This window comes from Rhopilema esculentum, chromosome 11 (assembly GCF_057945365.1).
Source record: "Rhopilema esculentum isolate cy_ngs chromosome 11, ASM5794536v1, whole genome shotgun sequence".
NCBI classification, from domain to species: domain Eukaryota; kingdom Metazoa; phylum Cnidaria; class Scyphozoa; order Rhizostomeae; family Rhizostomatidae; genus Rhopilema; species Rhopilema esculentum.
The window spans coordinates 7,381,443-7,406,134 of NC_142825.1; the positions used below are offsets into that span (position 1 = coordinate 7,381,443).

At 35.5% G+C, this 24,692-nt stretch overlaps 2 protein-coding genes across 12 annotated transcripts in view; both read left to right on the forward strand.

Moving 5' to 3' along the window:
* The first annotated feature begins 68 nt into the window (after positions 1-68).
* LOC135694169 (uncharacterized) lies at positions 69-3,999 on the forward strand. The gene is made up of 2 exons (XM_065212862.2): positions 69-926; positions 1,805-3,999. Exons 1-2 carry the CDS (start codon positions 875-877, stop codon positions 2,518-2,520), a joined length of 768 nt encoding a protein of 255 aa, XP_065068934.1. The 5' UTR covers positions 69-874; the 3' UTR covers positions 2,521-3,999.
* Positions 4,000-5,318: 1,319 nt separating this feature from the next.
* LOC135694165 (ribonuclease 3-like) overlaps positions 5,319-24,692 on the forward strand; it is a 43,252-nt gene continuing 23,878 nt past the window's right edge. For 9 of the 11 annotated variants that reach the window (XM_089111071.1, XM_089111074.1, XM_089111072.1 and 6 more), the window contains exons 1-13: positions 9,920-10,566; positions 10,663-10,929; positions 11,232-11,350; positions 11,873-11,953; positions 15,342-15,428; positions 18,002-18,088; positions 18,722-18,793; positions 19,428-19,509; positions 21,424-21,480; positions 22,307-22,410; positions 23,551-23,634; positions 24,011-24,064; positions 24,457-24,521. In XM_089111071.1, coding sequence (XP_088967197.1) covers positions 10,533-10,566; positions 10,663-10,929; positions 11,232-11,350; positions 11,873-11,953; positions 15,342-15,428; positions 18,002-18,088; positions 18,722-18,793; positions 19,428-19,509; positions 21,424-21,480; positions 22,307-22,410; positions 23,551-23,634; positions 24,011-24,064; positions 24,457-24,521 — 1,193 coding nt within the window. In that variant the 5' untranslated portion in view covers positions 9,920-10,532. Of the gene's footprint in view, positions 5,470-9,913; positions 10,567-10,662; positions 10,930-11,231; positions 11,351-11,872; positions 11,954-15,341; positions 15,429-18,001; positions 18,089-18,721; positions 18,794-19,427; positions 19,510-21,423; positions 21,481-22,306; positions 22,411-23,550; positions 23,635-24,010; positions 24,065-24,456; positions 24,522-24,692 lie in introns of those variants that run through there. The other 2 variants (XM_089111080.1, XM_089111081.1) reach the window with 2 other exon arrangements.

Sequence of the window (24,692 nt, forward strand, 5' to 3'; positions counted from 1 at the left end):
GTAACCTCAGATGGCAAAAGTCATCAAATTGAGGGGTCCAATTCGAGAATTTACGGTAGCAGTGGGGGCTTATTTGAGGGGGGGGGGGGGGACAATTCGAGGATTTACGGTAGTAAGATAACTAAATCAAAATAATACAACGGCAACTATATTACTCAGAATAATCATCTGAGATATAGCAAGAAGATCTAAAACGTACTGTTCTCTCTCTCTCTCTAAAAGTTATATAACTCTGTTTTTCATTATCTGTTAGTAAAGGTGAATACAATGTTATCACATTCACCCTGATTTGCTTTATGAAACGTACGCAGCAACACGTTAGTAGAGCTGTCTTTCATTTTTTCATTTTTGTCTGTTGGCCGCCGCAACCTCCTGGGTTTATATCTTGGTTTTATTGCGTAAACTCAAGTAATTTCCCGTCTTTGGATGTAAATTGTTCACTTTTTGGAGCAGGTGTCTTACCGAACTTTCAAAAAATGACTGCATTCAATTATCGTTGGTCTTTTCAGAATATTGCCAATTATTTAAGAGGTTTTGCTTTGGCCAAAGACGTTTAAGAGAGAGAGGGGAATGATGTTTTGGTTCTAGTTCTGTGATGTAAGATATAACTGCAGCTGGAGCAAAAACAAAATTATCGAATCGAAAAAGATTATTGAAAATGGAGTTCTTTACATGAATTATTGATGAGGTTGTAATAGAGAGTGGAATCTCCACGGCAAGGATAGTGAAAATCACCAATCGGTGAGGATACCTTGGCCAGAATAACAATGAGCACATGTCTTTTGCTTTATCAATTAGTATTCAAACTTTCATGACCCATATGAAGTTCCAGCTTGATCCTGCTCAATCGCGAACCCATACATGTTTCTAGAAGATGGAGTTTGCATGTGGCCAAGATCGTTTCTGCCTTCCCAGAAGAAAGACTGGTTAGTTATATAATTATTTCTTTTTTCTGTTTATTTTCAAGTTGATATTTTTGAAAGAAAGCCTGAATTGGTTTTCGATTTTTTAAAACTTGATAAAATCGGATTCGTATATCGTTTCTTTAATGCATGATTGTAATCTAGGTACTTAGTAGGGGGCTTAATCGATAAGTGAAGGGAAATGTTCAATTTTTTTAATCAAAACTTACGCTTCACAAAAGTATAGCGCGAATGTAAGAATGGCGGAAGCACGAGGTCTTTTACAGAGGAATTTTGCTTTCCCAACAAATGCATTTATGTTGATGATTCCATTTCATCATTACTTCTCCTATATGTAACATTGTTTTGTTGTTTTGAAGTGTTTTTATGTTATGTCAAAAGCACAAAAACATCGTTTCAATTATTAATGCGCCGATACACGTATTGTTTTTTATCAAGCTCAACGAGGTAAAGAAAACGAAAAATGGAAGAAAATGAATTGGCACATTTGTTTTCAAAACCACTGCAAAATGTGCATTCATAAGACAAGTTTAGTCGAAAACGGATAAAATTCAAAAACGTAAAAATTATTGCTTGTTACTTTGTAACAAACGATTGGCGAATCTTTTTTCTACTTAACGAATAATTTTTGTCCATTTTCGCGGATGATTTTATGTGGAGATGATTTTATTAAACAATTACTAGGCGGTTGATCTTTTTATTTAGTATCATCATCGTGAGGCTCAATTTGAAGCCAATTTGAAGTTTTGATCTGCACTCAAATCTTAAATCTAACTTTGCGTTTTTCTGGCCCCTGGTGGACCCCCATTAGCTTTTGATTTCCTTTCCTTGATTACTTACTCGTCTCAAATGCTAATTTGTCAAGTTTTTTCTTAATCTAGATGGAATCGAAAGGATGCTATCATTTCCGAGGGATATCAAGAATGAATATTACAACAACTTTGGTGGACACTATCTAAGCATCGAAGAATTTTTCCAATTCAAAAAGCTCATCCAGGGAAGATGGCTAGTAAAAGATGTCCCTCAGTTACCATATGCATTCTATCCCATGGAGGTAGCAAGCAGAACTTCTGATCATCTGCAGGAGAAAGAAAGTGAAGAAGGAAAACAAGAAGATCAACAAAATCTTGCTGATTGTGATGACGAGATTGACGTTGAGAACAGCCGCCCTTCTTCGCCTGTCGAGCTTAGGAGCAATGTTAGTGAGCAAGATACTGAAGCAAGTGGCCCTGAAAACCCAGGTAACGTTTCCATTATCACGCAAGAAGAATTCGATTATGAGAAGAATTCGAACCAAAACAGTGAGCTCTCCCGCAACCGCTACGTATTCAATCCATTGCCTATTCGGAAAAAGTCCAAAAAGAAGCATGTACCAGCTGAAGCCAAAGACCAAAACTACTGGAGACAGAGAGTAAAAAATAACATTGCTGCGCGCAAGTCCCGCGAAGATCGACGAAGAAAGGAGATTGAGGTTGTTATGCAGTGCGAAAGCCTTTTGTTGGAGAATTGCAAGTTACGACACGAAAATGGCCTTTTGCAAGCAAGAGTTAAAGTTATGGAGGCATTTGTGCATTCTAAAATTGATGATAAATTTTGATACTTCCGAAATATCACAGGTTGAGAAATATCAAGTTTTATCAAGAATATAGAAATATCAAGAGTATTGTAGAAAATTCTCAGATTTTTAGTTTGGGTTTTTTTTCTCTGCGCGAACTAAAAAGGTATTTTATAACTGAATTTAACGACGGAAGACTAAGGATAGATTTTGCGACAATTGCGCTCTTTGCTTACAGTAATTAAAAAACAATTTTTCAAAGTACTTGCCCAGTTATCCCCAAGAGTGAGAATGCGTGCTCCTCATTTTAAAGCGATCCTACCAACATTTTTACAAACAGCCTGTCCATTCGTAGCCTGTTTGATACTTTCAATCTACAATAATTAAAATCATGACATCTTTTAATTGGGGCTTAATCGCCACTGGTCCAGTTAGTGGACATCAGTATAACATGTTCGGAACCTGAAAATGTTTAAATTTTTTTATAGTCTAATTTATTTCATAAAACTGTGCCCTTTCGCTACTCAGTATCACGAAAGCCTTCCCTTTCCGCTCCGTTCTTCTCAGTATTCCCTTGCTCTGTCGCCTTCGCAGTATTCAAGTTTTTCTTGATGTGAGTCGCGTTGCAAGCAAAAGCTCTACATTTTATGCGACATGTCTTCTTTCGAGGAAGCTATCTCTAAGTCCGGGGCAAGTATTTTTAAGTAATGCAATTAAATGGTGTAATTAAATACAGTCATTTTTCTCAGGCAGGTTAGATTCCATTTTTTAAAAGTTCACAACCCATTTCACATGAGCCCTATTGACTAGGTATATAGACTAAAGAATAAAATCACGTGGCTTGTGAAGCAATTTTCATATAGATAGAAGATTTCACAAGCAAATCAAAGCAGCTGCCTTGAGTTTATTCATATAATTTGTTGTTCCTTGTTTGTAGCAGTTTGAAACCTGGTCATTAGTGAATGTAACTGTTCCTTCTACAGCATCCAACCCATTTATTGCCCAGCTCCCGCTGCTATTACCACCTTTTTCTATATGGACCCTGGTCAATTGTCAGAAGTATGTAATGATTAATTAAGTATCTAATGAGTATTGCCTTTGCGGTAGATTGAATTAATGTAAATACACAATTTTATTATGAAAGTATAGTATATGGTAGAACATCTTGTTTTATTTGAGGTTCAAATTCAGTTTCCGTAAGAGCATCTCGATTGTCTGAAAATCTATAATGTGAAGTATCATCAAGAAACATCAAGAAAATGTACATTCAGATGATCTCCATCAAGAAAATATAAAATAAATGTTCAGCCTATCGGCTTTGTGGCCCGGAGTGGAATACTCAACTCTTTTTGAATAAAAATATTGCTTATAAGAATATTCAGGCTCAGAATCATCCAATTTTTATGAAGATCATGAAAATATTGTTCAGCCTCAGCGCAATTCTCTCTGTTTTCCGGCGATTGCCTATGTTTGCGATGTTCATATCTCATTCTTTCAAAAATTTTAGTTTCTTTTCAAGAGCGGGCTATGTTCCCCTTCCCCGGCGACCATATCAGATTTGAAAAAATATAAATCAAAATGTATTCAGGCAGGACAAAATTTATGAAAAATGAATTTATTACTATTTATTTTTATGTGCAAAAGAGCAAGGGTACTCTCTCTAAATATAACTAAAGATGGTATAAAAATGAAATCGGTTGGAAATAGTAATCTAAAATTAAATATGTTTGGATTTCATGCTTTCTTCCGTGATGAGGACGCCTTTTTCAAGATATTGCAGAGAAAACAGCGATGAAACCGTTTCTACGTCCTCGACTTTATCGTCAAAATATTATATAATCAAGGCATGTTCTTATTCCTATTAAAAGTGGTCTTGAATAAATTAACGATGCAATCAAGCTCTGTTTTCTCCGCCATATTCTGTTATGAACAAATTTGAAAAAGTTTTTCTATTATTTAACAAGACATTGTAATTCAAACTTTGAGTCTCAAAGGAAATTATTAGTTATCAGGAAAAACGAGAAAGTCAAAGTTACACGACTCAACAGTATCCCTCCCCAAAACTATTCTCTCATTAATTTTAGATGCAATAAAGAAATCAATGATTGCAAAATTTGAGGTAAACATGTCTCTGGCCCCACAATCTAATTTTTGTATTAACATTCATTTTCTTTCGCAAAATTTCTTGATATTTTATAAGGTATTCGAGAAACATATGAGGTTGAAAACAACAAGAAATGGACAAATAAGAAATATGTGATTGCTGCCATTTTCTTAATGCTTGAATTATTTTCTCAGCAAATTAAGAGACGGGCATTAATTAGCCTGGAAGTTATTGATTGATTGAAGAAAGGAACAATCAAGACAGGGCTTCAGTTAGTAGGATTACAACAACGCTGATTTTTTTAAGAAGTAGAAAATATACATAACGAATTAGTCGTTAGAAAATCGACACTTTTGAAGATTTGTTGTACATGTGAATACTGAATTTAGATGCCTGAACACAAAGGATCCATAATAATCAAATTTTTCTATAACTTGCTGAGCACACCCATTACTTATCTAACACCTGGCTGTTGGGCGATCATAATAATCATATTTTTAGGGGCATTGAAGGAAGGAAGTGTTTTATCTAGGCAATACGGCATGAATGTATGTAAAAAGTATGCTTGCAGAAATTGGATTTCAACCGAATGTATCTCTGTGGTGGCCCTGTACCCACTGTTGGGAGGCCCCTAAATATAACAATATTTACATCAGTTTTTAAGAGGCATCAAAGTATATGATGTTTTGATAAGGTGAAAGGAGTAAATGCTCGAAACGTCCTGTTTTTAACAGTCTAACTCATCTTGTCACTTAATCTTTTCACTCGTTTTCTGGTCTTCAACGACAACAAAACAACAACAACAACGACAACAAATCAGACTTTGGAAACCGAAAGCACGGCAATGGCCTAAAGAGAAAGAGGCAGCAAGCATGTTCACATTGAAGGTCAGTTACTTTGTGAGCTCAAACTTCTTTAAATAGCAAATTCTGGATCACTGATGTTTTCGTTTCGAAAAAATTACGAAATAGTCCTAGAAGAGACTATTTCAAACAAACTAGCAGGGGCGGATCCAGAGAAAAAAATGATGTTCTCACCAACAAGAAAGGGGTTGTATGGGCGTAGACCCTGCAAAAAAAATTGGACCACGCCCTTTTAAATTTCCGAGAAACTTTTTTTTGAAAAGTGTTTCATATCGACTACACTCTTTTTCACATAAGAAACTTTGCAATTTTTCACTACTGAAAGTTTATTAACTTTCCACAGAATTCAGCACTCAAATCAGAATCCAGACTTAAAAATTCAGTTTTTCAAATTTTTATTTTTTGGAAATAGCAGAAAACCAATAGAACAGGAGATTGACTGTAATTTTCTGTGCATTTCACTTTTAAATTGTTAAAATAGTATCACACCAAACCCTTTTAAGGATTTTTATTTGGAAAAGCACAACCTGGAGCAGTATTTTCATGCATGCAATCCTCTTTTCTAATTACACAGTACATGTTTTCTACCAAAAAGAAGATTTACTACTTGATGAATTTTGTAACTAGTCAGTGGCCCTGGTACTGAATTTCTTAAAGAGTATTTCTAATAAATAAAACAGTGTACCACAAAAAGATTGAAATTACAAATGCTTTGACAAGTAACATTTTGTGTGTACTTTAAAATTGAATCTAGTTTATTGAATTCAACAAAGAATTCTGTGACAGAAGAGCAATACTTAATGCTGAAATGACATTGAGCTACATCAAATGAAGCATACTACAGACCAAGCAAAGGCAATAAATGTTTTAAACCTCACCAAAACATGTAAATGATAATAATGATTGGTCTGCAACATGAAATAAATCAGAGCCTTACACTAACTAATATTCAAAAAATGAAACAAGGGATAACTTTGATGGAATTAAACAAGGAAAAGGCTTGCAATGTTTCATCCATTGCTAGCAATATAATAAATGTGGAACAAAATGAGAATGATTTAGGTGACTGCATTTTGCATGTAGTTTCAAGCATCTTCTGCCTTAAAAATGAAAGAAGAAAGTGTGCATTTATTAAACTGGAACAGTTATAATTGCTTCTGATGAATTTTAGATGAGACAAGTGTCCTACAACTACCATTGAAATGGTTCAATTCAATTTTTTTTTTAATTTCAGTGACAAAATCAGTAATTAACTGATTTCGTATACTTAGATATGTCATTTTTACAATGTTCATTTATATCATTTAAGTTTTATGGTCTTTATGATTATTGACATTCTGTCTGTTATCACATAATAATATCAAAATTTTGCCAGGCTTTTGATTATCCTAGAAAAAGGAAAATTGACACCAAACCCCCCTGAAAAGGGTGAATTCCTCAGGCTACCGAACATGCTTATAACTAAAAAATTCAGATTCAGACATGTCCATGATTGTTATCAAACAGCCAAAATAAGGGTGTCATTTAAAAATGAGTATTATTAGAATAATATGTGACTGGAAAACCTAACATCAACCTAAGAAAATATAAAAAGTATCTAACATAACATGATATTGGGGATGTTTAAGCATATACTACTTCTAAATGTAATAGAATAAAAAACAGTCAGCTCACTTTGTTTAAAAGCGTGTACATGATAGTCAACAAGCAGGATCATGAGGCCTAAGTAAAGTCCAGGTCTAGTAGACTCCACGTTATAAAATATAACTGAAAGATGCAAGTGGTCTTGTCACAGGCCTAGGTCTAAAGCCTTTTAAAGATTAATCACAAAGCAAAAATGAAAAAAATGAGTAAAATTAGAAGCGATGAGGATGAGCACAAACCTGAAACCTTGCACAGCAAAAGAAAACAATTTCCTCCTTGATTAAACTAAACTAAATCAAAACATTTTTGTGACTTCGCGACTAGGCTATCAAACAACTGCCACCCAAATAATTCTTAGGTCAAGAAGAAAATTTTTGATTGAATTGATAGCAGGAACATCATTTTTTATTTCCATAGGAATGTTTCTACATCCTTGAGACATTCTACTTTTGATTTACAGCAATCTTTGCAGGCTTGGTTTATTGTACTTTACTCGAGTGAATTGGATTGTCTAGCCTGTGAGAACTCCTGAGTTCTCACCAGAATTTCGCTATACTTTTTCAATGGATAATCTATGTCAGAGTTTCTCACCAGCTACGTCAGAGTTTCTCACCAGAAAAAAAAGAAGACAGAATTTGATTGTCTTTTTCAACTCGCGCACGAATTTAATTTATTTTTGAGTTCTCACCAATTCATCAGCTTAAAACCAAAATTCTGCCCTTTCATTGGCTGACAAAACAACAGCTAAATTTATTTCAAAGATGAAACAATTGTCCAGATTAATGAGAATTTTTTATCTCATTCAGATTGTCTTCAAACTGGCTCCTACGCATCGTTAAGCTACTTAGTAACTCAGAGACAAACTAGGAAGGTTTGTCTTTGGAGTAAAATTACATGATTTTTAACCTTGATTTTTGCAATTTCATTTTTCAAGAAAAATGATGTTCTTTCTCATGTGAGAACAATGAGAACATCTGGATCTGCCCCGGAACTAGGTATTATCAAACTGTAAAATACATTTCGACGCAGTATTAGAAACTGATTCATACATCAAAAGGAAAGTAGTATTGCACAGGTTCCTGGTATCATATCTCTTTACATGACAGCAAAAATTTTTCGCCTTCTGTTTTATAATTTTTTGTTACAGTTGAAGATGTATATGTATATGTAGATATATATCATGTTGAATAGGCCTAAGTCTACAAATGGGCTATATTTCACGTCGTTTCTAAAAGACTGAACACTCCAAGAACAGGCTGAACACCCCAAGAACACCCCAAGAACACCCTAAGAACAAGCCATTAAGCCGCTGAACACCCTTTAAAACATATCAAAATCGGCATGTCATTCGAAAAATAATTTGATCAATCAATCAAAATTAATTTTGGGGCGGGAAAGGACCTGATAAGTCTAATGCTGTTGGTGTTGTTACAACCAACTGATGTTTTGCGCGCCAGAAGTGTGAACGGGGGTTTGTACACGCGGAGCAAATTCGAGTTTGACTCCCTTTGTGCATTGGAGTCAAACTTCCATTGGAGGAAAAACTTCATCTTGCAGGTTAGCTACAGTTTCTATATCAGTCCATGTAACTAATAATTTTTACAATATATAGTTGCCTAGGAAGGTAAGAGGAACCGCAACACCCACAAAAACAAACAGTTTTCCGATAAAAGCGCTTAAAACTGTGCCTTAACCGACGACTAAGCAAAAGCTTGGGGGCGTTTGCCCCAAAACCAACGCAATTTCTGCCGCATACATACCGTAAATCCTCGAGTTAGCCCCCATGGGTGCTTATTCATTTTTGATATTTTTTGTATGGGGGCTTATTCCAGGTGGGTTCTTCGACTTATACGAGGGGAGGGGCTTATAAAATTATTGAAGACATTAAGAAGATATTATTAAAAGATTTCGTTTATTTTAGTAGTAATTTTTTATGCGCATTTAATCAATTATTACCAAAAGTATGAATTTTTGCGGTACTTAAGAAAAAGCGCCAAAGGCAACCTTAGATGGCAAAAACCAGCAAACTGAGGGGTCCGATTCGAGCATTAACGGCAGCAGTGGTGGCTTATTAATAATTTGTAGTTCTAGGGTGGGGGCCAATTCGAGGATTTAGTGAGATTATCATGACCCCATTCGAGCACGGGCCCCAAAAATGTGCCCCTCCTAAGCCCTCTTTTAAGTCGCAAACTGTGGTCCTGCTGCTACCCTCTAACAAGTCCAACACTGTGCATTTTCTGTTTCATTTGTCAAAAAATTCCTTATAAAAAACCTCTCCAGCCTGCGAGTGCACCCGCTGGAGACGTCAAGAGAGGAGCTGTGTCTCGTTCTGCTTGCACTGGTAAACTAGTAACTAGCTAGCGTGCACTAGCATAGCGTGACCATTTGGGCAAATTAGCGGACGGGAAGAACAATTGTTTGGAAGACAATAGGTAGTCAAGTGACATGTCGTATTTTGACATTGTCACAGGATGTGAAAGATTTTCAAAACAACGGGAATTTGCTTGAATGCACAAAGGGAGTCAAACTCGAATTTGCTCCGCGTGTACAAACCCCCGTTCACACTTCTGGCGCGCAAAACATCAGTTGGTTGTAACAACACCAACAGCATTAGACTTATCAGGTCCTTTCCCGCCCCAAAATTAATTTTGATTGATTGATCAAATTATTTTTCGAATGACATGCCGATTTTGATATGTTTTAAAGGGTGTTCAGCGGCTTAATGGCTTGTTCTTAGGGTGTTCTTGGGGTGTTCTTGGGGTGTTCAGCCTGTTCTTGGAGTGTTCAGTCTTTTAGAAACGACGCTATATTTCATTAGACTTTGATTATTACCATTGAAACTGTTTTACGTGAAATGTCACTCGAAAATCTTAATGAAGTTTTCAGTGATTTTGATGATGCTTAGAGAGTAGTATAGTCAGACTCAATAGAAAATAAGTTGCATGGAAATGGCTGTTAAAGGGGTTGTTAAGAAAGACTTTCTCTCAATAGATTTAACCAAGGATAGCATTCCTTTTTTAATTTTAAATTCATAAAAATAGACTTGAAAGCTTTCAGAATAAGAAATAATGTGCAATCACCTTAAGTTAATTAGGTATATTTTCAATTTTGCTTTGAAAATTGATTTAGAGCCTACCTTTTGTAGTTATAGTTGTATGTCATTTTTTTGTATTTTTGTTGTTTTATTTTTGTATTTGTTTCTACCTAGCATCCGAAGGTAGTTTTCAGGACACTGAAAGCCTTATGCTTTTCGAGCAGTTTTCTAGTCCTTCCTCTTGATGTGACCACACCTCGTGATTCCTATGCCTGGAATTACAGAGAGCTAGTGACCCTCCTCACTCTGGGTGAAAGTTTGGCCATGCCAGGGACTCGAACCACAGACCCTTGGGTCTGTTGTCAGCACCTCTGACAACTGAACCATCCTTGCACCTAATTCATCAAACATGTCATTCAACATTCAGCACCAGTGCCAAAAAGGTATTGATTATCATTGATCATAGAAATATTTCAGTTACTTTTTGTTTGCTTAAACTGTATTTATTGGTCTTTATATGCTTTCTTTCATTATTCTAGTTTCCAAAAGAAGCATGGAAGAATCACACCGCAGACTTCACGAAGATTTTTGCTCATTTTTATCGGAAATTCAAAAGTTGAAAAAAGAAGGAGATAGTATCTATTGTTCTCAACCTTTAAAAGGTTATTTGCGACAAGATTCACAAAACTGCAGTGGAAAAATCACCAGCAGGGTTTCCCAAGAGCCGTCTAAAAGAGAAATTGAAGGAAGAAAGCAGTACCAAAGAACCTCTTTGAAGACTAAGATACAAATTGATAAAATTGAAGGTACACTTTGTAACCCCATATATGTTTGTTTTAATGGATTTTGAATAATTTGAGGAGACTTTATTTTATCCCAAAAGTTATTCATGATAATTTATCTTTACGTTTGTTTGTCTCTTATACCCATATTTTCGAATTTGAAATGAAGGTTCCATTGTGTTAGTCTCATTTTACTTGAACCAGGAAAAACATTTGTTATCCATTCCTATTTGAAAAAGTGCCATTTTTAGCTACATATATTGATTTTTTAACTTCCTTAAAAAACCTCAAAAAATTTCATGAAAGATATTTTCAATGGGTTTCAGAAACATTACATGGTAATGACCGCGATGAAGCAGAGGCTGATGACAATGGTAAATCTCTACATGATTCAAGATTGCTAAGACCACTGAATAATAGTTTACCATACAACATAAATAAAGAGGTGAGCTCTCGACTCTTGCTGTCTGTATTGAACAACATTGTTCTTTGTTTATAGTTGTTTTGTTTTGTTCTAATATTTAATAGCTTCTTCAGTCTCTAGTGATTATTGCAAACTCTTTATTCTGTCCGTGTATTTTCATGATTCAAGCGATCTCTCTACCGAAATAAGAAAGATGAAAGATACTTTTTATGTTAGATAGCTGCTAGGAATATCAGTACTGAACCATAAAAGTTTGCTTTATTAAATGGCCTTTTGTAGTTTTTCATTGCAGAATTTGCTAACATAATTTTCATATACATGTTTAATATTTTTTTAAGTCTATGTAAGATTAGTTTCCTTGGTCAGATATGAAACTTCCTTCCCTCTATACTGATGAAATAAAAAACTACTTTAATTGTAAATTTAGTATGCAGTAGCATCTCTGCAAATTTGAAAATATTTCTTTGTTAAGAACTGTATTTTCGTTTGTTCGCCTTCTTTTCATAATCATCTTAATCTTTCTTTTAATAATGTCATTTTTAGGGGTTTGAGGGCCAGAACTGTCAATGCAAAGATGAGAATAAGAAGAGATGGGTAGTGCACAAGATATACAAGGGAGAACAGGTAATGCATTTGCATGCAGTATTTCTAGAATTGTGATTCAGCAATTACTCAATATTTGCTCACAAGTCCAGAGTGTGCCAACACGTATAGTAACAACAACTTCAAAGTCATTGGGCAAGCAAGGTTGGCTTTCATTTAAGGGTTTTTGAATCTGTTAACATAAGAAGCAAAAGTTTCCTTTTTGTGTGGACTGAAAGAGTTCGTTTTCTCTCTTGGACATTTTATTTAGGTGAGAGGTAAGCGGCCACTGATTGGTAAAAAAAACAAAAGAACGAACCAAACGCGTTTTCTTACTCTCACGTTACTTTGGATATTAATTTTAAGCTTACTTTCGGGAGTGTCGGAAGAAATGTACTTCAGTATGCCATGTTTCCGCTATTGCGTGCCATCTTCAAGTTTCTAAAAGTCTAGAACAGTAATCTTTATGCTTATCATCATCATCATCATCATCATCTCAGCCTGTTCACGTCACTGCTGGCGGGTGGCCTCCACAGCTGTCTCCACGCTCTTCGATCTTGTGCCACATGAGTCCACAGGCTGCCAGCTCTCTCTGATGTTTCGTGAGTGACCATGTCTCTGCTCCATATGTCATCGCTGGTAGTATTACAGTGTCCAAGATCTTTCTTTTTAAGCATATAGGCATCTTCTGGTCTTTCAGGAAGGTACTGTACTGCCCAAACCGTCTCCACCCTGATGTTATCATCTGATCAATTTATTTCGCCATCTCATTTTCTGGTGTCAATAGTCTTCCAAGGTACTTGTATTCATCAACCTCTTCTTGCTGTTCTCCGTCCACTGATATTCCTCTTTTCTGTCTTTTTGCGACTCCATTGCACATGATTTTCGTTTTCTTTTTGTTCATTCTCATTCCATCTTTCTTTCCTTCGGTGTTGAGATCATTTAGCAGTCTTTCCAATCTTTCTTCACTTTATGCTTATATTACTGTTGATTTCAAAAGTTTTTTTACTGTTTTTGAGCAGAGTCCAAAAATGTGTTTATCCTGACTGCAGATAGCACCTGTAACCTTTTTGTAGACTTCATTAAAAAAACAGTTAAGAAAGGCAGGATTTGGGCATGGCTTAAACAATTTATTTATAGTCGATTTCAAAAGCCATTCTCTAGTTAAAGACTGAATTGCCACAGTGATTTTTGAGCAGTAATTAGGCATGGGCACAAGACAAGGAATTTTCTTTATGCAACAAACTGATATTATAAGTAAAATGGAAAGAATATGTTTCAATCTTGGATACTACTGAATTCAACAACTGAAAATACACGAAGTGCCTGTAAGTTTTAGCGCTAAGTCAAAATATCTATTAGGCTTTAAAAAAGTCTAAACATACTTGAAAGACAACAATGTATCCTTTTTTATTCGATAAGCAGTCTCAATTAACAACATGTAAGCAAGCAACCATCAGAAACTATCCACTCCCTTTAAAAATAAGCACACTGCTGGTAGCCTTGCATTTTTTGGGCTGTAGAAAATGCTCAGTTTTAATTAACAAATCCCTTTCATTTGCTTGGGCCCAACAGGAGTAAGTCACATTCAGATGTCCAGAGTTGGATAAATTGGTAACTGTCTGTCTTTATTTGGTAACTGTCTGTCTTTATTTGGTAACTGTCTGTCTTTATTTGGTAACTGTCTTTGCAAGTGGTGTTCATTGGCCAGGAGACAAATACCTTAAAGTACTGTTGAGTCCAGATGCAATTAACTTTATCGGAATCCAGAGAATAGTTCGCTTTACTGGTGTATTCTTTAAAATCATGTAGCATGTTTTGAACCAGCTATGGTGATAAAGTGTAGGTTTTATAGCTGTGAATTGAACACATTTTAATGAAAGACATCAGCACAGCTTAAATCAGCGTACCAAAAATTGTGTTCATTCAGGTAGAAGGGGTGGCGCGGGGTTGATTTATGAAGTGGAGCTCTTTCCGTAATTCATTAATTCACCAATATTCCAGTATCCATATGACTAGAACGGTACCTTAATTTACTAATAATTCGCTCAAATGAATCTAACTAAGGAGTACGGGTAAGGAGACTGGTATCTCAGATTGGATGCTATCAAATACTTTTTGATGTAATAAAATTTAGAGAGCTGTTGCAATTAACCACTAAGAGAATAAAATTTTTTGCGTTAAAAAATTTAAATTGGCTTTTAATGAAACAAACAATTTAAAACATACTAACGTCATAGTTGTTACTTGAACCTACAAACAAAGGGCTTTGTAATCATTTTTCAAAATCAGATAATTTGCCAAATATTATGAAAACATACAGTGCTCACATTACTACTAACTAAAATACATGGTCAGCGGTTCTCCGCCATTATGTATTTTACAATTCGTCTTAATTTAGCTCTGTTTGCTGTTATCTCTCGTAGGACTTTTAATGTTTTTTCAGCAGGATTTGCCTCAATGTTTAGTTGTATGTTGATCAGTGTTAAGTCTTTTTCTATCAATTTTATCCACGTAGTTGGCGGTCTTCCGACTTTCTTTTTAGTCTTTGTTTAGTACTCACATTGACGAGTCCTAATTGTTTTCCAACAGGTCTGTCTCCTACTAGGTCTTTCCCCTGTAGCTTTAAAGTGCAGCTGCACCTTGCTTATTGCAAATGGAAAAAACAGATCTATCGCAGATCTTTTCGCTCTGACCATAAGAAGTTTTGATTAAATGGTAGAATTTATTAAAGCATGCTAATTATTTTATCATCTCAGCAATAATTTAGAGGTTCTACGTGGATTTATTTGAGTGAATATTCTACCGTTTATTTGAGGTATTCTTCTTATGCAATATTCAACTAAGTATACCCAGTATTATAATCTTGAAAATGATTTTAAACCCAAGTTTATCAAGCTCGAAAATAAATACTTTTCCACCTCAATGTGTAATAAACCTATTTATCGCAAAAGGCTTTCCATAGGTTTTACAAGCCTGATTCCATCTGTGGCTGCGTCTGAAGCTTCAAATGTGCTAGAGAAAGGGCACAGAGAAGAAAAATGTTGTTTATCAATTTTTAACAATAGATCTTACTTTGTTATGCAGGTATAGATGCTCTGTCAACACTTTTTACATGGCCTCTGTAGATTTATCGTTCTAGTTTTGACCCTTTCCCTGTGCATAGCCCAGGGACCGTTGAGAATATTATGGGACGGGGGATTGCCTATAAACTTTTTGGCGCTCAACATGCTTAAAACTAAGAGCAAGATGATTTATTGTATGGCTTTAAGTACACTTTTTGAATTATATTATTGTGCGAAGTCTCCTCAGCACTCCCTCCCTTGCTTCAATGATTGTTGGCATGTCATTGTTTTTTCATGCCCATATCCACGAGAAGGGACATTGGCACAAATACTGTAACATTCCAATTTTGCTTCCTACTTTCCAGTCAGTACCACGCTGTGAACCATCAACAAACAATGAAGACACACTGTACTGTTATCGCATCTCTGTGAACCCAGATATCAACTTCAAGGTAACATCGTTATAGTTTATTTGTAAACCAAAACTGGGAAACTTAATTTCAGTGCCATAACGTATATGATAACAAAATGTTTCTTGTAGTCATTGATTGTGTGGTAAAATTCCATTAACACGATTTGAATTGTCAAACTTCCATGATTACTAGAAAATACTTCCGTGCACGCAGATGCTCAAGTGACATCTTGTGTGTAACAATTTTACGATGATAAACATTACTTTTTGACGGCTGTCATAAAGTACACGATGACATATAGGCAGAGCTGTACTCGTTTTTGGTGTATAGAACCGTCTGCTTCGTAGAACTGTCCTGCTTTATACACCAAAGGCAATATATGTTTAACGTTGTCAAGTTCTGTTGAACCCAGTAAATTTTTAAAGAAAATCGACTCGACGCTTCGCCTATTGAAAAAAACAATCGATTGTGCCATTCTCTTTCTCAAATGTTTTTGGTCTGCAGCTGACAGGAGACCCAAAAGTTTCTAGAAAAATATTTTTCTAACAGGTCTAGTTGACAATTAATGCTTTTAAAGCTACTTAGTTTGATAAAAAGGGAAAGCGTCAGCAGAATGCTAAAATTATGGTACCAGCCATATCAGGTAATGCTGATCCAAACAAAGGCAAATTATTGAAGAAATTCAAAAGTTGCATTCCCAAACATCCAAATGGGCAGGAACCAAGCAAGAAATTCAACATTAGCTCCGTCATAAGGAGAGAAGACAAACAGCTGCTGAATATGCTATAGTTAGATTTCTGGGTTGGTAGCTGCCAAAGTTCGAGAATGAGAAGGCTGTTCTAAAGATAATTGCTCACCGTTTCCCTAAGTAGCATTTGCTTATCTGTCTTAATATCCTTGATTTGACAATATCCTTGATTTGTCCGTGTTTAAAGCGCTTATGAAACTCCACTTCGATTTTGGGTATGAGTTTAGGTAATATCTTTGCATGCATTTGGCCCTATTATGGAACAATACCAGGCCTGCGCAATGAATGCGCTACTTGTCAAAGTCAATTTTAATGGATATGAACGTTTGACGTAACATTGTTGTTGTGGCTGGTTGAAATATTTTGAATGACCAAAGAAGATCCGATCCGATCCGATCCGATCCGATCCGATCCGATCCGATCCGATCCGATCCGACCCGACCCGACCCGACCCGACCCGACCCGACCCGACCCGACCCGACCCGACCCAAAAAAGATTCAGTTAAGGATTTTATCAGTTCGCATCTACAGAACACTTTTGTCGAATCAACTTTATGTTATACGCAGTCCCGTTATAAATACAATTTATTGGAAGAAGGCACTCATGCAGCAGGGGGTGCTCATTGGCACGTTTGAAGCAATACTGTGCCGGAACAAGAAAAACGAAATTTACATCAGACAGCAGCAGGGGGTGGTTTTCTCGATCCTATACAATTATGAAAATCAGCATAATAGCAGTCTTAGTGTTTATGTTCAGGATATATATTTTTGCTGATTGGCTTAAGGTCTGATGAACCTGGTATATCTCCAGCACATCTGCATATGCAAACTTCACGCAAGATTTCTTGATTTTTGCTGCAGTAAAACGTTGTTTTGCAACCCACGCAGCTGGACCAAACTGGGTAATCAGGATCAGAGTTAGATGAATTATCAAATCTCCTTCAGTTTTGCAAGGTGTCAGAGTAAGATGTTTGCATTTTGGAGATTATTCAGAGTCAATTTTGAATCATAATTCAGGTTGTTATAAACATAGATTTTCAGAATTTTAAGTCTGTATTGAGTCTGCTGACAAGCTCTTGCCTATCGCTGTAGCTTTGAAAGTATTTTTGGATTATTTTATGAATACGTAAGCAGCACTCGTAAAAAGGAAGGCAGCGCAGCTGGGAGGAACTACAAAAAGCGTAAGAAAGAGGGGTGGGGCCAAATGCTATCTTTGTCTGCATCAAAGGAGCCTTGCCTGGATTGTGCATTTTCAGCCCCCTGTGTTAACGACCTCAAAAGAATGTCCTTTGGGGCTTATGTGTCGGGATCGAAAACCATGTAATATTTTGTCATTAAACCCAGAAATTAATCCTTTAAAAGAGTAAACTAATTTGTCAAAATATTACGAATATTGAAGAATCTTGGATAAATGTTTAATATGCGGACGTCTTACGATAAGTTTTCAGGTGCCAGGCCTCCCTAGCAAATTCTGTCATATTTGACCCTTTAATAAATACCAGCAACTTTTAGAAAGGTTCTAGTTGCTATTTTGTTTAATGTTGAATCGGCCGCTTTTTGATAATCCCTTAAATTAAGGGTTTATGATACTTGCGCAATAAGGTTTGTAGATGAATATGGTAGGAAGGGAAAGACATGTTATTTTGGTATAATTTCGTGTTGTTTTGTAAGTTTGTAGTACCAAAGACATATTTTGAATAATATTTACTTATAATCACATTTTACTACCGTTTACCACTGTTCTCAACCTTTTAACACCGTTAACTATCACTTACCATAGTTTTTGCTTCTGAAGTGATACCGATTATTTCAGTATTATTACATGAATCAGTAATGATCATTAACGTTTATTTAATTATTTTAGGCAAGATTTCCAACAGAAATTTGTCATCGTGGAGATATTTACGAGTTTGATGGCTTCCTTCTGTTGACACACTGCTTGCTTGAAAGGGTATTGAAAAATCATTTTCTTTTGTCTGGGTATCTGTTATACTGAATATTTTAAATTCTTAGCAGGTATTTCTGTTGCTATATAAGTTTTTAATATTTATCAAATAGACGCGAGTCATTGATTTGACCGATATCATAGATTTTTAGTCTTTTTAGCCACAAAAGTGTTTCTGGTCACTGGTCACAGGCAGCGAGAGTTGTAGACCTTGGGGTGGCTCAAAGGGTTAAAATCCTCTTCTACTTTTGCTCTTGTTTTTAGTTAAATTTTTGCGAGGGCCCCCTGCACTTTTCATAGCAATATATCCCCGTGTGGAACTTTCCTTTTCTTTCTTTAAACATTTTGCTCAAATTCTCTCCTGGCGTTTCTCGCTTCTCCCAGATTTAAATCTTCTTATCAAAGAATAATGACCGAGGAAGGAGAAAGAAGGCTTGTTTATATTAGCGAAGCGTCATTAATATAACTTAGTCCTTTGCAAGAAAGGCCCCAAAGGAAGTGAAAACTGACAGGTGGAAACATTCTTTTCCATTTTCCGTCCAAACCGCACTACACCATCCAATCATTGATATTTTCCCCGCCTCTTCGAGCTATTTGTGTATTACTGGACATGTGAATAAAGTTCTTTCTTTCACTTAGGTACCAAAATGTTCATTCACTTATTTTAAGAGACTATACAGTATTACACTTCATTCAGAGAACATTCCTAAGGTGAGAGAAAGTTCCGGCTTTTTTCCAATTAACAAATTCACACAAATTAGCACTTGATGAAGCTAAGCTATAGTTTGTGACTAGGCATTGTTTTGACTGGTCACTAAACATTTCTTGGCCACAATTTTTTTATGTTTACAGACAGAATACTCGGTCTGGCCAGCAGGTTCTTATAGCTGAGGTTTTTAAACTTATCCTTAAAGTACTTAAAAGCGGGAGAAAAGCAGGGAGGGGAAATACTTCCAAAATGATTGTGTTTATTTGAGGGATGTTGTCATGATGTCTTATTGTATTTATAGTGTACTCAAGCGCTGTTGAAAATTTTTATTCAACGCGACTCAGCCAGTCTTTCTTGTTATTAATCACCCAGCGTTGCTTCAGAATTGAAGTGCTATTAAATTTTCATCTAAGGTATAAAAACATATTGTTTTTATTCATTACCAGATCCAAAACCTTAAACTAAAACGTCATTGTGAAAATATGTTTATCTTGAATGTTCTTAAATTAAACAGACGACTATTTCTCTAAGTTTGAAAAAAAAAATTAATGTTTAATATTCGCATGTATGATGTCAAAATTTCTTAACTTCAAAGGTTTTAATTGACCATATAAGTATGTTATATTTTTAAATCAGAAATTCTGCATCAAAGACCTCGAACTATTTCATAAATTGGTTTTTGAAGAGTATTTTGAAATCTCGGATTGGAACATAAGTGGTATGTTGAGATTTTGTATTTATATCTAGGCGGCCATTTTTAATTGCTTTAATATGAGGACACCATATCTCTTATTTTCGCAATTTTTCCTAGTTCAAGCGTTTTAAAGTTAGCTGTAGAGCCTTCATATGGCAAAAACCTTCAATTTCATATTTAGAACTTGCTTATCATTTGGGCAGTTCTTGTAGCGAATACTCCATCCAATTAATAAATTTACTTTTCTAAGCAACTAGTTCAAAAAGCAAAAAACGAGATTATCCAGATGAATTTCAGTTTCATTTCCACCTAATTTAGTTTTTACTTTCTGATGTTATTTAATCATTTCGCCGACATAAATTTTTAATTGCATGCGGAAATCTCATGCTCAGACCCAGCTTAAGTGTTGAGCGAAACAGTATTAGTTACGTCATTTTTTCTATGTTGATATCCGTCATGTTCATCTGTTTCTTACTAAATCTAATATTTTATTTTTGTAAGTATGAAAAATTGGCTCTTTCTAGCGATAGGATCCACAGTGACAGCGAGGAAATGACAATGAATTCATTTATTTTTTTCTTGTGTTCTATGGAAGGACAGGTTAACTAGCCTGTAACCATCCCATTGTTCTAAAGGAATAAATGATCTGTTAAATGCAGCTAAAAAGCCTGTTATGTGATCTCGTTTCCATGCTAATAATCCAGCAGAACGCTTGAAATTTATGCGCAATATTATTACTTGCTGGTTGCATATTGTTTTTGCATTTAGTGGCTGCCGTCCGCGTGAAGTAAACTTGTTTTGGTTTAGGATGTCAATACCCATTTGTTTTTTTCTGTTTTGCTGCCAACCTTTTGTTTGTTGCCATTTTAAATGAAGAAGTTACTAGAAAGATCAGTGAGAGCTAGGAGTAATTAATCTGGGCCTCGATTCCAAACTCTAATCATGCAAGAAAATTTACCTGTTTGTTTCCCTGTACCAAAACAAGCTTTCAAGCGGCAATTATCAGACCATTTATTCCTTTAAAATTATTTGCAATTGAACTCGCTAAACCCTTTTTATCACATGGTCCTTCTGGTCTGCATCTTATTTTCACAAAACTGTTGAAATAAACTGAAAAGGAAAACACCAGGTCTTGACTTCAGCTTTCCATTTTCAATTTTCATATGCCATGATTTTAAAGCAAAAAGTGTTTTTTGTCATGTTTTCAGTTTGCTTGCCTGATGATATTGGCAAACATCTAAAAGTGAAATTTGTAAATACGTTTTGTTGAAATTGACTTTTTGATGATTATTGTTGAAGCTGCTAAAGAATGGATGAAGAATTAAAAGCACCAAGAGTTTAGTGAATTATGGCTTTGAAAAACCAAACATTGTGTGTCATACTTAAGCTTTTCATCCGACACTCTTCAGAGTATAAATTGTCAGAACATAGATCGAAAACTCTACGCTAGGAAATATATACACCCAGTTGTGGATCGAAATAGGCCAATCAGAAACGCGAGCATGTGACTGTTGAGTTTGGCCAATCAGTGCCGTTTGCCTATTGAAAATGTTGAATATTAAATAGACAGTGTTACAGAGGGCTTGTACACAAGACTGAATTATGAAATAAGAAAAGTTTACTTGGAAAAATAGCAACAATAACTAATTTAAAACTCGTCGGGTGTATTATATGTTGTCTTTGAGACTAATCTTAGACCTGATTTCAAGAATATCATTTTTGTGCTACCAAATTATCTCACTGAGACAAACGATTAATTTCGAACCCGGCAGGCTCACTCATGGTGTTTGTCCGATAACAGAACGCTCCGAGGTTCAATGAGATACATAATCACAGTGGCAAACTCTTCTCTACTCTTATCATAGTTATTTGTATGGCTTACTTAAGGTAAGATATTTCTCTGAATAAATTAACTTCCAATGAATTTTTGCTTTCAAGGTAAAAGAGACAGCTGCAGAATATTTCATTTTATGCCACGATTCATTCTCACTAAAGGTATGGCATTTGTTATCTTGTTGTAGTTGCACCTTTGCTTGAAATTGCGGCTGTTAAGTGGCATAGAAATAGTATAGTAATGCTATTAAACACTAATAAAGCCCTTTTAGAATGTCATATGCGCCACGCAGGTATAATATGGGGCAAGACTTAAATAGATACCAAATTAAATAATAGATTATCTACAAAGCCTTCAAAACAGTGCCATTTCTATTAGCCTAGCAGAGAGGTCATTATTCAAATGAAATATTGAAAATTATACGTTTTTTATCAGCAACTTTGTTTTTTACGTCAGCCTCAAGTTTCTAAAGGAATTGGTCATTTTCAGACTAAAATCTGCTTAGATGCTGCCCAATAAATTTTGGACCTGTCTTGGTTGCTTTGTTGAATTTTGTGCCTGTCTTGGTTGCTTCGAGTTTGACAATGATTTCAGCATTAAGCTTCTTGTTATTTTATATTCACCTGTTTTTTTGCAACAGCTACCAAATAATTTTACACTTTCTGATACTAATTTTGCACTTTCTGATACTAATTTATTTCGTATTTAATTTTCATATTTGTTCTTTGTTTTTGTTTCTACCTAGCATCGGAAGGTAGTTTTCATGAGACTGTTCTTATCGAGCAGTATCCTGGCTTCTTCCCGCGATACGACCGCACCGGGTGATTCCTAGATCTGGAATTTCAGAGAGCTGGTGATTTCCCTCACTCTAGATGAAATTTTGGTCACTTAGGGACTCGGGCCCAAACCCATGGAACTGTAGTCTATGACCCCAACCACTGAGTTATGCTCGCATTATTTACTTTTATATTCATCATTTGTTCCCAGATGGGGGCTCAGCAACATGTAGTGGAACTGAATCAGAACCGAGGTACCTTTCCATGCTCCATGTGCTGAAACACCTTATGAAAAGTCACAAGCTCCTACTCAAGGCAAGTCAGAGCATTTCTAGGATACGTTTTCCTTTATACAATAGTTAGAGTTTACGTCGATGCATGTGTGCAAGTTGTTGTTTTACACAATTAGATTGTTCATAGTTGGATAATTCATTGTAAAAATATCAAATTTTACTGCGGGGAATTTTAAGCAAATTACATTGCCAGGGCAATACTTGAACCTGCCCCACCACCAACGATACTGTCTGTATATTTAGCCTTGAATTCTGTTACATAGCTTCCGAATGTATTTGTTAGGACTCTGAGAAGCTATGCTTATCAAGCTGTCCTTCCTCTCGATGTAACTACCCCTCCTAATTTCTATGCCTAGAATTACAGAAAGTTGGTGTCTGTCCTCGCTGTAAGCGAATGAATGATCATTGCAGGGGATCGAACCCCATTACCTAATCACTGCGCCATCCATTTTAAACATTGTTGGTTTTAGCTCTGACTTGATTAAGTATTCAATTAGTTGGTTCTTGAATCTAGCCGTAAATTATTCAGTAATAGAACGTGGATGCTACAAAGGGAAATGTCGAGAACCTTTTCAATGTCGTAAGATGGGAAGGGAAGGACCTTACGTTTCAGTAAATTCTCTATTCATTGCAAATATTTTATACTCCGTAAAAAGTATTAATGGAATAAGGAAATTGAAGCATGACGATGTTTCATCATTTGCTGATTCAGACTGAATTTTGATAAATTTATTTCACTAAAGCATTGGAAACTATTTATTTCAGCTCGAAACTGAAAAGGTCTTCGAAGCAAGCACGTTTAAGTTTATATATATGAAATTTGCGAAAATTGTTCACCATTTTGATAAGCTTGACCAACAACGTCTACATTTCTATTGCACAACATGCAATTCATGATTTGAAGTTCTGATGCTTTTTGATTTTGCTGCCTAATGTTTTCAAGGAGAACTTGAAATTCACAATATCAGCTTACTCTCATTTTACTATATTTCGATTAAGCTGTGTCACATGATGTAACTTTAGAAACAGCCTGCGAAAATTTCGCAGTTTGTGGATGCTAACTGAACGGGTCTTATGATTTAAAATATTTTACAAAATTTCATCTGAAGCGAAGTACACTTATTCTTTTTATTTTTGCTATTTATGGAGCTCCACTTTTCAGCGTGAGGATTTCGATAGACGGAGATCGTTTTTTGAAGAGGAAGAGAGAACAATGCGCGAAAGCCTTGTGCATTTTCCTGGAAGGGTGGGTTTAAATTCCATCTTTATTGTTTTGGTTTTTGACTTGCAAGGTATAATTCATTTTCAAAATAAGACAATTTGTAGTTTTTGCTGTCATTTTTACCCTTTCAAGAGGCAGAACAATAACGGTATGGAGGCCTGTACCAAAGATTATATATACCATGGGTTTGACTCCTCTGATTGTCAAATCTACTGCCATCAAATTGAAAGTTTGAAATAACTCCAGTTTCATACTACAAAATTAATGCATATTGAATTTAAACAGTACTGAAGACCTAAATCTTGCTTCAAAGAAATAGTAAAACCGTGATGTTCTTTAATTGTTTATAGTATAATAGGTTTTGTCTAATGTACAAAAATTGTGTTGTTTTTTCCTTTAGAAACCAGCATGTTTACGATTGGATGGGCTGAGACCAGGGGGCTTTCAAGGCGATGTAAATATTGACGATTGTAATCATTCTTTCGTTTTATGGCTGTTTAGAAAGGTTCACCTGATATCTCTTTGTAAAACGTTTGCTTGAAGAGAGCACACATTTGCGCATACCTAGGCCATCGTTAAAAATGCAATGTGGAGCAGAGTTGAGATTTTGATGTCATACAAGAATTTTATATTTTGGAAAGATGGTATATAGTATTTTCTGATAATTAAAACAATCAATGGATTTGCACAGTCAATCACGTGAATGCAGATTTTTTGCTGGTCGATATTTTAAATCAGTGATGAGATCGCTGCCGCCTCAGAATTAATCGCCTTTTCATAAAATAGGTTTGAATTGTATAAAGCAAGAATTTGTTTTTAAATGATACCAATGATTTTTCTTATTAGAGGTATCCGGAAGTCTTACATTATAGTGGTGATACACCAAAAAGCGACCCCGCAAAAAATCGAATGTAAGAACCTTTAAATCAGAAAATATTTTTTAACATGACGTGCTAAGAGCACTTTTTCAAACCCTGTTATTTATTGTTAAACCTTCCAACTTCACTTCTGGAATTGTGTGAACGAAGATCCAGTCTCTGGCGTTACGAAATGCTTCGGGCTCTGATTTCATTTCTTCGCCC

Bases quoted from the DNA above. Each gene is read 5' to 3' on its own strand.
- LOC135694169 (XM_065212862.2), top strand. From the start codon at position 875: ATGGAGTTTGCATGTGGCCAAGATCGTTTCTGCCTTCCCAGAAGAAAG. The intron at 927-1,804 runs GTTAGTTATATA...TTCTTAATCTAG, and splicing joins CCTTCCCAGAAGAAAGACTG to ATGGAATCGAAAGGATGCTA.